This window comes from Hyperolius riggenbachi, chromosome 3, assembly GCF_040937935.1.
Source record: "Hyperolius riggenbachi isolate aHypRig1 chromosome 3, aHypRig1.pri, whole genome shotgun sequence".
NCBI lineage: Eukaryota > Metazoa > Chordata > Amphibia > Anura > Hyperoliidae > Hyperolius > Hyperolius riggenbachi.
The window spans coordinates 317,938,834-317,951,283 of NC_090648.1; the positions used below are offsets into that span (position 1 = coordinate 317,938,834).

The 12,450-nt window shown below is 42.1% G+C and overlaps 1 protein-coding gene across 7 annotated transcripts in view; it reads right to left on the minus strand.

Moving 5' to 3' along the window:
- Positions 1–12,450, minus strand: part of SRGAP1 (SLIT-ROBO Rho GTPase activating protein 1) — a 220,951-nt gene that overhangs the window by 39,850 nt on the left and 168,651 nt on the right. For 3 of the 7 annotated variants that reach the window (XM_068276769.1, XM_068276768.1, XM_068276773.1), the window contains 3 exons: positions 8,633–8,735; positions 3,008–3,068; positions 2,792–2,869 (listed from right to left, as the gene is read on the minus strand). In XM_068276769.1, coding sequence (XP_068132870.1) covers positions 2,792–2,869; positions 3,008–3,068; positions 8,633–8,735 — 242 coding nt within the window. Of the gene's footprint in view, positions 1–2,791; positions 2,870–3,007; positions 3,069–7,009; positions 7,091–8,632; positions 8,736–12,450 lie in introns of those variants that run through there. The other 4 variants (XM_068276772.1, XM_068276770.1, XM_068276774.1 and 1 more) reach the window with 3 other exon arrangements.

Below are 12,450 nucleotides of genomic sequence, written 5' to 3' on the forward strand. Positions count from 1 at the left end.
AAAAAAAAACCAGCCCAGCGTTCTGCTACAACAGTTCATGCATAAATTACATGTGTTTGTGCCAATCTCACGGTATAAATAGCAAGGACTGAAATGGCTCTCTCCAGATAGAAAACATAAAATTAACAATAGTATAGAAGCCATGCAAATTATATAGCAGAGACTAAACAAGAAAGACCTCCATGAAGGTAACTAGAAGCCATTCTGACCACATAGACATGTCTCGATTTAAAACTGCAGCCTAGCAAACCACAAGTAATATGCTGCACCCGGGGGACTCTGCCTTCTCATAGCAACATAATCATTTCAGCAGCGTGGCTACTTGGAGGACTGGCAGTAACACTCATTAAGCTTTCAACTTCGTTACACAAAAACTCCTGGAGAAATTGCTACTTGTTACGAAAATGACCAGCGCAGAAATTAAAAGAATGTTATAGGTAGCAGCTGAAATTCCTGGGAAAAGTACGTATTTAATTTTGAAGTGGCAGGACTAGAAATATACAAGATTTATAATTATAATGAAGTACAAGTTAAAGTGAGTGTTGGGTCCAATGCACACATCCATAGGTCATGCTGTCAAAAACACGCCTTTCACAATCCATGTAAAAAGACAACAGCTTTAAAGGTTCCCAGATGTGGGTAAATAAAGGCTGTAGCCCAGGGCTGGATTTTCCATAAGGCACTGTAGGCACGTGCCTACTGGCGCCTTATGTGGGAGAGGCGGCCCCCCTTCCTCAGATTACTGACCTCAGGAGCTTACAGTCTAATCTCTGATTCATACCACTGACCTCAGGAACTTACACTCTAAACCTTGTCTCATGTCACTAAGGATGATATGAGACAGTGATTAGAGCGTTAGAGTCTAATGACAGTTAAATGACATAAGGAAGGGATTAGAGTTCAGAATATTTTTACTTAGGGGTGGGGCCTGTGTTCAGGGGTGGAGTTTAGGGCACCAGAACACTTGTGTCTACAGGCCTCTAAGCAATCCAGCCCTGCTATGGCTTGCCAATCATTACAGAGTTGGGTAAAACAAAAATGCCACCAGTGAGCAGTATACAATTGACAATAATTTATCATGAGAGTCTGAGAAGGAATATCAGTCTTTATGACTGATTAGTATTCAGCTACTGTAAAGACATGCATACTTTTGTACCTGCTAGGCTAGATGGTACATTTTCTACAATAAACCGTAAAGGCCTTGCAACATTTTGAGATGCTCAAAAGGCAACACAGCACATGCCCTTAAAGCAAACATGAAGTGGAAATAAACTTGTGTGGTAAGTAATTGTGTCTGAAAAACTATTCCTAAACACAACTTTCCGGGAGTCCAATATTCTTATTTTGGTTTTATGGTTTGAAAATCTCAGCTTGAAGTCTGAGCCGTATTTAACATCACATTTACATCACTGCTGTTTATTCACCTCCCATATAGAGAAATGATGACCTACTGAACTTTTAATTAATATCCTACAATCAGTAATGTTTGCACATCCACACAGAGGTTTTACGGCCTTTAATTTGTTTTCAGGAGCTCTGCCAGTGCAATCTGACTGTTTGAACTCCAAAGAAAAAAACATGGTTTAATCCTTGTAGTAAATAAGTATCCTTTAAGGCAGGGGTAGGTAACCTTTGGTTTGGGAGCCAGATGTGGCTCTTTTGATGGCTACATCTGGCTCACAGACAACTCAGTAGGGGTTGAGTCACTAAGCTACACTGCTCAAGCAGCGCAGCTTAATGTGACAGCGCAAGTACAATTTTCAAAGTAGGCACGCTACTGCTGTAGCATGCACTACTAACTTACTCACGCCCCTCCCCTTTCCCCAAACTAACGACCGCACTAATTGTCCCACCCTGGACCCTGTCAGGTCCAGTGACTTTGGAGGATGAGATCTCAGTACTTTGATTGGCCCAATAGGCTGTCTGTCACTTGACAGACAATGCAGGGATCTCATCCTACAAAGTGAATCAACCCCCAAGCCAGCTAGCTAATTGTACAAGCTGTTAGTCGGTATTTTTCCTGTCTGGCTCTCGGGGAAATTGCTGATGTTGCTGAAACCCAAGAGAAGCTGAAGACGTGTCTGCGCTTCCGCTGCCCGGAGGATCAACTGTATACACATCTCCATGGCAACAGGGACGTGAGCCCTCTGCTGCGCATGCGCACTGTCCCAGTTTAAAACATATTGTATGGCTCCCACGGAATTACATTTTAAAATGTGGCGTTTAATGCTCATTCAGCCAAAAAAAGGGTGCTGTCCCCTGCTTTAAGGCAAAAGAAAGCAAAACATACGGAACATTTTTATTTAAAATATTATTTTATACTAAATGTTGTATATATTTTATATACCTGTTTTATTTGAAATATCAGAAGACTAATGCTGCAAGATACAGCATAGATGGATTTTACAAGGTACTTTTATTCAGGTTAGCAACAAAAATAGCTATTTTCTGTAGGCACAGGTGTGGTGACCGGAAATGATGGACCTGCAAAGCTCTATAATGTCACCCTATTACACAGTTTGGAAAGCTGGGACTCTAAGTCTGCCTTCAAGGTCTGACATGTACATCAAAGTATCTGCTGTTTAAATAGGAAAAATAATAGTTATTTAATGGCTTATTTTAAACATAGGTACTGTGCAGAATGACAGGAGATGTTAAAGCAATGGAAGTAGTTTATGTACATGTGAAGAATGGAATATCATATTTTGTAAAATTTACTGTTTTTATGACAGGATTTGTAAAAGAATCATTCTTCATTTGCTAAGACTGAAGACAGAATTGAAAATCTTACCCCTCTCAAATGCATTTTTAATATCATTGACTTCAACCTGGGAACCAGAGACTCGAAATATCCCTTGGTGTTGAAGTCCTACGAAAAAAACAGAGCGGAGAGGTACTTGAAAACTGCAAGACTAAACAAAACCAGTTCATTAAATGTACATAACTAAAGGACAAGTTAACCTCTCCATTTCTCGGGATACAAGCAATAATAAGGAAAAATCCTTACCGTATAGGTTAATGAACCTTATACAGCTTTCCACAATGAGAGGAATGATTTGCCCGGATTCCTGGAGCGATACAATAAAAATGAATATGTCAGTCTTTGCATGTCGCACAGTAATTCCAACATCTATCTCAAATGGTGACAGGAGTATAAACACAGACACAGCTGTAACATATTCCTAGGGGAGTTATCACACATACACATGATGCTTAGTATTTCTTTACAGTTAGTTACTTATACATGATAAACAGTAAAAATGTTACTTTCTTTTGAAAAAGCTCAAGCATATGAAATGGATGGAGAACAATAAAAATGAGCAATCTGGTTAGACATTATGTGCATGCTTTATTAAGTTCATCAAGGGTATGTTTGCACAAAGTAAATTGTTTACATTTCAATAAAAGCTGAGATTTGTGTCTGCTGTGGCTTTGTGCAGAGGTCCTTAACCTGAAGGCCAATCTCTGCTGTCCTACACAAGCATGTTTAAAGCAGAGCAGTGTGATGGACTGACAAGTCCTGTTCGATAACACCAAGTTTACGCTCCATAAGTAACCTTTGCCTAAACTAGTTATGTATAAATAGCAGATACTAAGCTAGAAAAAGCTTGCACCTATTAACAGGAAATACTTGTCATTTGAAAAGTGATACATGGATTGTAAATCAGACTTTTACACTTGGCCTTTCTACATAGAGTACATAATTGTTAAGCTGGCCACAAAGGACTAAATAACCACCCAATCCCACCCCCAATTGATATTCTATTAATTCCCTGTACCAATTGGAGAATATCTGTAGATGTGCCATCAGGTACTTAAGATTCCGTTATATTTATTGTTCTAGCAGAAATCGGACTGGAACCTGTCAGTTCAGGTGCTACATAGTTTTGTAGAACAAGATGCAGTACAAGACTACTTCTTCACCACTCTGCCCTACATTATCTGCTAGGCCAGATAGCTGCTCCAACTGATTTTTTTCTTGAAACTTAAACATGGCTGAGGAGGAAAGGGCATATTGTATTAAAAGTGATCCAATCTGCATGTTCTCCTGACTATGCAAACTAATTGGTCTATAGCCAATCTTAATGTTGGTGTTTGAGTCCCTGATGTACTCCCAAATAATGATGTTTCCTGTTTAGAAGCTCCAAACTATTAAATAAATTTTTCTTTTTTACGCTTGCATTCTGCTAATTAATAAATGCATATACCGTATATACTCGCAAGCAAGCCGACCCGCATGTAAGCCGACCCCCCCACTTTTACCCCAAAAAACAGGAAAAAATGATTGACCCTCATGTAAGCCGGGGGTAGGAAACGCTGGCCGCGTGATCCCCCCAGTATGTCCCAGTATAGCTAGTATAGTGCCCAGTATAGGTAGGTAGTGCTCAGTATAGCAAGTAAAATGCCCCAGTATAGCTAGTATAGTGCTCAGTATAGCTAGTATAGTGCTCATTATAGCTAGTGAAGTGCCCCAGTTTAGCTAGTATAGTGCTCAGTATAGGTAGGTAGTACTCAGTATAGCTAGTAAAATGCCCCAGTATAGCTAGTATAGTGCTCAGTATAGCTAGTATAGTGCTCAGTATAGCTAGTATAGTGCTCAGTATAGGTAGGTAGTACTCAGTATAGCTAGTAAAATGCCCCAGTATAGCTAGTATAGTGCTCAGTATAGCTAGTATAGTGCTCAGTATAGCTAGTATAGTGCTCAGTATAGCTAGTGAAGTGCCCCAGTTTAGCTAGTATAGTGCTCAGTATAGTTAGTATAGTGCCCCCAGTATAGCTAGTATAGTGCCCCCAGTATAGCTAGTATAGTGCCCCATTATAGCTAGTATAGTGCCCCATTATAGCTAGTATAGTGCCCCCATTATAGCTAGTATAGTGCCCCCAGTATAGCTAGTATAGTGCCCCCAGTATAGCTAGTATAGTGCCCCATTATAGCTAGTATAGTGCCCCATTATAGCTAGTATAGTGCCCCCAGTATAGCTAGTATAGTGCCCCCAGTATAGCTAGTATAGTGCCCCCAGTATAGCTAGTATAGTGCCCCCAGTATAGCTAGTATAGTGCCCCCAGTATAGTGCCCCAGTATAGCTAGTATAGTGCCCCATTATAGCTAGTATAGTGCCCCCAGTATAGCTAGTATAGTGCCCCCAGTATAGCTAGTATAGTGCCCCCAGTATCGCTAGTATAGTGCCCCCAGTATAGCTAGTATAGTGCCCCCAGTATAGCTAGTATAGTGCCCCCAGTATAGCTAGTATAGTGCCCCCAGTATAGCTAGTATAGTGCCCCCAGTATAGCTAGTATAGTGCCCCCAGTATAGCTAGTATAGTGCCCCCAGTATAGCTAGTATAGTGCCCCATTATAGCTAGTATAGTGCCCCATATAGCTAGCATAATGCCCCAGTATGGGTGGGTGGGTAGGTGCTGTCCCTCCCCGCTCCCCCTGCGGCCGCCGCTGCTGCTATTACCTCAGGCGGCGCCGCTTCCTCTATCCCCGTCCTCCTCCGGTAGTAACTCATTCACAGCAGCGCGCCTCTCGCTGCTGTGATGACGAGGAAACCATAGAGAGCGGCTTCCTGTAGCGTGATGCCGTTACTATGGGAACCGCTCTCTATGGTTTCCTGCGTCATCACAGCAGCGGGGGGCGCGCTGCTGTGAATGAGTTACCGGAGGAGGACGGGGATAGAGGCAGCGGCGCCGCCTAAGGTAATAGCAGCGGTGGCCGCAGGGGGAGCGGGGAGGGACAGCACCTATCCACCCACCCACCCACACATGACTCGCAAGCAAGCCGACCCCCCAACTTTTGGCCCACTTTTGGGGGGTCAAAAATTCGGCTTGCTTGCGAGTATATACGGTACTAATTACAAAAAACATACCAGTAATATGCGCATGTTAAAGGTTTGCATACTTAGTATGCACATATTTCATAAACAGAACAGGTAAATAAACGAAATCCAATATCTAAATGAGATATGTGCATGTAAATTGTAGCAAGATAGCTGTCAAAACCTCTAAATGTAATTGTAGACTTTTTTTGGGGGGGGCTGCAGACTACAGACACAGAAATATATAGCATTTGTGCCTCTCTATTAAAGGCCTATTTCCAATACACGCAGATTCCACATGTGAATTTCCACATCCAAAATGCAACACATTATTGAATGGAGCAGTTTCCATTCAATGTGAATTTTTGGATACCTTACAGAAAAAAATCTGGATGGTATGCTGCATTTTTTCGCCTGCGGGTGCGATCTGGATGTGAATCGCGGCCAATGCAAGTTGATGGGGCCGCATATATCCACGTTACAAACACGGAAATTCGCTAATTTTCACATAAAATCGCGTATGTGTAAAGCATATATGCATTAAAAACTAATGTGGATTTCGGGGCGCGGTTCAAACGCGTGCTAGTGGAAATAGGCCCTTAAGCCAGCATGACAGACACCGCCCCAAAACCAGCATGGGGTTCATGAAATGTGATACAGCTGGTATCACCATTACATGGCTTGTAAACGTTAGGTAGAATTCCAGATATCTAAATTGTCAAGATTTGAAGGCCCTGCATAGGCCCAATATGTGGTTTGCCTATGTACACAAGAAAGGATATGAAGTATAGCTAAGGTCCTATATAACGGAACATTTTACTTTTAGACATATGTACTTCTATTTAGCCTAGACTACATCTCCACTGACCTGATCATTTGTAGTTCATGGAATTCAATGCTAGTAATAAAATACACTATTTTCTAAGCGACCAAAGCCACTGCACTGCAGGAAGATAGTCCGGAACCTGAACCAAAAACAGAATTTCTGCCAGTCTTGGTAAAAGAGGTTTACTTTCCTATGGGTACCTGGACATTTGTTAGGACACAGCTCCAGCTTCCCACCCTAAACCCCCAAATACAATTTATTCTTGTGTGCAAACATTCCCTTGATCAGAGACCATCTGCAAAGCAAGATGTAGATGAGAGTCATGATGGCTGCACAGCAAGTGAGTGTCGCCAAGAGCATAATACCTGATGTCTTGTGTGCGAATTCCTTCTTCCCCGACTAGAAGCATTATTAGAAATTCAGGACAGAAAAGAGGTAGAGAATAACTGTAGTGAAGGTATAAGATGGAATTGAGTTTTTCTTTTTTTTTTTTTTACTAATTTCATAGTAAGCATTCCTTGAGAAACAGAGAAGATGGAGCAAACAACCTTAATCAGTGCAGTGCACCAATCCCAATTAGACAAATTTCCGGCTCTGATCAATCCTTGTACTGCAGTGAACCCTGTACAGACTTCCACAACACTAACAGCTATAACAATGATTGATTGTGTTTAAGGGAGCCTACCAAAGGTCAAAATATACACAGCGTTGCATGGTGCTGGCTTATAATGAAATGCACCGACTGTCCAAAAGTGTTGGCAGGTTGCTCATTAAGCTGCCTGCACTGTTCGCTAGGAATTACAAGGAGCAGAACTGTCAAAGTGATGCCCTGAAGTGTATAACCATTTATAAAACCGGATTCCTGATCTGGATACATCCAGTATGGTACTTGGAGCTGGACTCCAAAAGCAGTTCTGGTCCTTAAGCTGTTGCCATGTAAAAATTTGATTGCAAATATTATATAAAATAAAGGTTATAAAGGATACATTTCTGGCCAATCAAATTTTTGGGTGAATGTGTAGAGGCTGAAAATTGGAATTACTTATGTTAATATTGAGTTTTCAAAGCAAATGGTTAACAGTTCATCTCTAAACTACTCAGCTTGCAAAGCCCTACTAGGTTTATGAGCAGCATAGACATAGGTCCCTCCCTAGGGACAGCTTTTAAACATAGATTGAGTGGAATGGAATTCTGTACTCCCACCTATGAATTCATTTGTCTGCATTACCACCAGTATCTCATAGCAGGCCATAAAACTATCAAAGCCAGTAACAGCTGATCAAATGCATGAGGCTGTGAAAAGTAGTTAGATGCCAGATAACTAACTGGCAGCAGTTGGCTTGTATTCCACTTCCTGGTGGACATGTGACAAAACTCCACTAATTAGAACAAGCAGAATACATATAAAATTTCAGCTTCTAACAGCAGCTTCACCAGATAAAGTGTTCTGAAAACTAGTCCACTTTGAGCCATTATCTGGAGTTTTATATAACTAGAGCTATATAGAGCTATAGATTTGGGAAGCGGGATGCCTAACCCCCCCCCCCTCCCCCCCAAAAAAATAGCCCTACTCCTAATGATTATTGTACAAATGTCATGACAAATGTGATGGAAAATTAATGGTTTATTTGGTGTCACTTGACCCAATAATATGAACGACACAGATGCAGTTCAATGAAACCAGAGTCATGGCTGTGTTTTCTCTAAAAATGAATAACAGGAAAGCTTTTGAGGAAGTGTTTCCTGCTCTAAACTTTATGCGTAGCAGAGTTCACTGCAGAAATGTCGCTGTGTGCAGTGCAGAATAATGCATACATCACTGAGGAAGGGGTTACACGTCCATCTCACTCTGTACACTCAGGAAGGATATTGATCAGAAGGGAAACAACAGCCCACCACAATGTAGAATGTAATGACGCTCCTCAGCTGCAGTGAGGCCCTGTCATTACACAGGAAGCAAAAGGTGCCAGCATTGCAAGTGCCAATACCTGGATGAATGTGTCCAGATCCCCGTAAAACAACTTAGTTATATACTGAGAGCGGGGTCTGGGCTTCTTTTGTTTCTGGGGCTTAGGGGGTACATGTGGAGGCCTGGGAAAGGGAACATTAGCATTAAGTGACAATACACATTTCTCAACAACATTCACTAAAACTGGCATGACAAAAAATAGTTTCAAATTATACTGAACTTAAAGTGAATCCGAGGTGAGAGTGATATGGAGGCTGCCATATTAGTTTCCTTTTAAACCAGGGATGTCAATCTGGTCCTTCGAGGGCCGAGGTCCTCACACATTTTTGACACAGCTCAAATTAATTGATGGGTCTGAATCAGAAAAGGTGTTGTTCATCAGGTAGAACACATTCCTCTCTTTCTCAGTCCCTCCTAAACACTGGCATGGATCTGACCCTCCAGGCCTGGAGTTCCACACCTGTGTTTCAAACAATACCAGTTGCTGCCTGGTCACCCTGCTGATCTACTTGGCAGCAGTAGTGTCTGAAGTACACCAGAAACAAGTATGCAACTAATCTTGTTAGATCTGACAATAATGTCACAAACACCTGATTTGCTGCATGCTTGTTCAGGATCTATGGCTGAATATTAGAGGCAGAGGATCAGCAGGACAGCCAGGTAACTGGTATTGTTTGGAAATAAATATAGCAGCCTCCATAAAACTCTCACCCATGGTTCACTTTAACTGGCTTTGTGGGTGACAAAAAAAATAATAGTGTTAAGAATAATATTGCATTTACTACAAGCACAAAATGTAACATTTATCATTTTCCCTTACTATAAATATCAGGAAACCTAAACCAGCATTTAAAGGCCACGTTCACGGTAGTGCATTGTGGTGCAATGTAACGGCTGCTTTGTAACGTGGCTTACCACACTGCAATGCAACCTACGCGTCATTCACAGTGCGGCAGTAGCATTGCAGTATGGTAATGCACTGCATGACACACATATGCGGGTACATAGAAGAATTTACTTTATCTAATTATATACAAATATAACACACCTTAAAAAACTACCGTATATACTCGCAAGCAAGCCGACCCGCATATAAGCCGACCCCCCCACTTTTAACTGAAAAAACAGAAAAAAATGATTGACCCTCATGTAAGCCGGGGGTAGGAAATGCTGGCCGTGTGATTCCCTCATGTGTGTCCCAGTATAGCTAGTATAGTGTCCATTATGGGTAGGTAGTGCCCTGTATAGCTAGTAAAGTGCCCAGTATAGCTAGTATAGTGCTCAGTATAGCTAGTATAGTGCCCAGTATAGTTAGTATAGTGCCCTAGTATAGTGCTCAGTATAGGTAGGTAGTGCTCAGTATAGCTAGTATAGTGCTCAGTATAGCTAGTAAAGTGCCACAGTATAGCTAGTAAAGTGCCACAGTATAGCTAGTAAAGTGCCCCAGTATAGCTAGTATAGTGCCCCCAGTATAGCTAGCATAGTGCTCAGTATAGCTAGCATAGTGTTCAGTATAGCTAGTATAGTGTTCAGTATAGCTAGTATAGTGTTCAGTATAGCCAGTATAGTGTTCAGTATAGCTAGTATAGGGCCCAGTATAGCTAGAATAGTGCCCCAGTATAGCTATTATAATGCCCCGGTATAGCTAGTATAGTGCCCCAATGTAAGTAGATAGTGCCCAGTATAGCTAGTATAGTGCTCAGTATAGGTAGATAGTGTCCCGACCCCCCCCGCCCGCCGCCGCTGCTGCTGCTATTATTAGCTTACCCGGCGGCTTCCCATATCCCTCCCTCCGTCTCCTGCACTGGCTTGTAAATAGTTCGCAGCAGCTCGCCCCACGGCGGCTGCTGTGTGATGACGGAGGAAGCTGTAGGCAGAGCGGCTTCCTGTACGGGCGATGTGTATCGCCGTTGCTATGGGAACCGCTCTGCCTACAGCTTCCTCCGTCATCACACAGCAGCCGCCGTGGGGCGAGCTGCTGCGAACTATTTACAAGCCAGTGCAGGAGACGGAGGGAGGGATATGGGAAGCCGCCGGGTAAGCTAATAGCAGCGGCGGCGGCGGCGGAGGGGGGGGGGGGGGTATAAGGAGCAAACATGACTCGCAAGCAAGCCGACCCCCCAACTTTTGGCCCACTTTTGGGGGGTCAAAAATTCGGCTTGCTTGCGAGTATATACGGTAAATTGTGGAATGTGCCAGTCTCAGCATCTCCTCACACATTACAGTATAATTATGCAATCAATCAAGCCTATAAAACAGAGTTCAGAAATTACGTGAATGCTCTACTAGAAGTAATTGCAGATCCCTTTGTAAACAAACTTATTTTGCTGATCATTTGGTTTCAGCACTGAGTCACTGACCCAAACAGGCATGCAGACAAGACTGAGCCTGAGTCATGTCCACCATCACCATCTGACATGCCACCACCATGTCAGACCATCTGATCTGCATACTTGTTCTGTGATGGCTCAATGGTAGAAATGTTCAATGAGATGCAAATAATTCTGGTTTGCCTGAAGCTTTGATGCAAATAGTATGCACCTTGACACTGGACCAATCAGGTTCACTTCTTGCCGAAACTTACAGATTCAGTTCCAAGCAGCATAAGCCATTTGCATAAAATTTACATGCAAGACGGAATTATTTGCACTTCATTGACCAGATTTACTTAAATCACAGGCAAAAAAACAGCCTTACAACCAAGAAAGTTGCACATTTAGAAGGCGGATAGCGCAAGGGTGATTTAGGGTTTCTCACAGTTCAAGTTTCCTTTGAAGACAGTTGCACACAGCTTGGCTTATGCAATGACCGGATTGTGCAGACATACCAGTGAAAGAATAGATTTGTGTCCTTGTTTAGCTTTACTTGCTTTGTCTGGGATATTCTACTTAAGCTTGGTATAGGTCCTGTGAAACTGGTCAGCTGCTGCCACGGCAACTGTCTCGCCTCAAGCAACAGTTGTTGTTTAATCGCTCTTGATTATGCACAATACCAATTAGAATGCCAGAGCTGAGAGGAATGTGTATAATAGTAATATAAGAGCTGAACAACTTGGGAGGACAGGAACCAGATAGAAATTCTGTTTCCAAAGCTACACACACGCCAGGTTATCGTTGCCTGAAACAATTACTGGTGAGATGCACACATGAAATACAGCCATGCAGCACCCTGCATTCCTGTGTTTCTACTGCAGGTGTTCTGTGTTTGGGACATAAGGACTTATGCATTTGCATGTTCTGAATGGACAAGGTTAGAGAATCAAAAGTTGGTGACCTACGTGTAGATTTTGCATACAATATTCTATACAATAGTTCAAAAACGTGTGCCATGCAATCCTTTAAAGCTGGGTGCAAAATAAATAATCTTTTGCAAAAGTGACATATATTATTTTGAGGCTTTATTAAATTATTCTTTATAAAATCAATCCATTGTGACATTTTTGAGCACCTTTGTACCTGACAGACTGTTACCATGTCTAAAGAAATGACTGCTCAGCTCCTATACAGCACATAGTTTTAAATTGCAGATGCAAACTACTGCATTTCAAATTGCAGGCAATTAATCCAATTTATGGATTTTATCGTTACAATTTTCTATTTATTTACTCTTCAGCTCTGCATTTTACACCAGCTCACTTGACTTTGTAAATTCTCCAAAGAGAAGCAGCACAAGCAGCATTATCCTGAGGCTTTCCTCCGGGATTGGTGACTGGATGAAGGTCCAGGACTGAACTGACAGCATCAGTAATGGGAGCCAGTGCTCCAATCACTAATGTCCACTACAGAATTACAATCATAACACTAGGAGACATTTTCCTCATCCTTGTATAAATCCTGT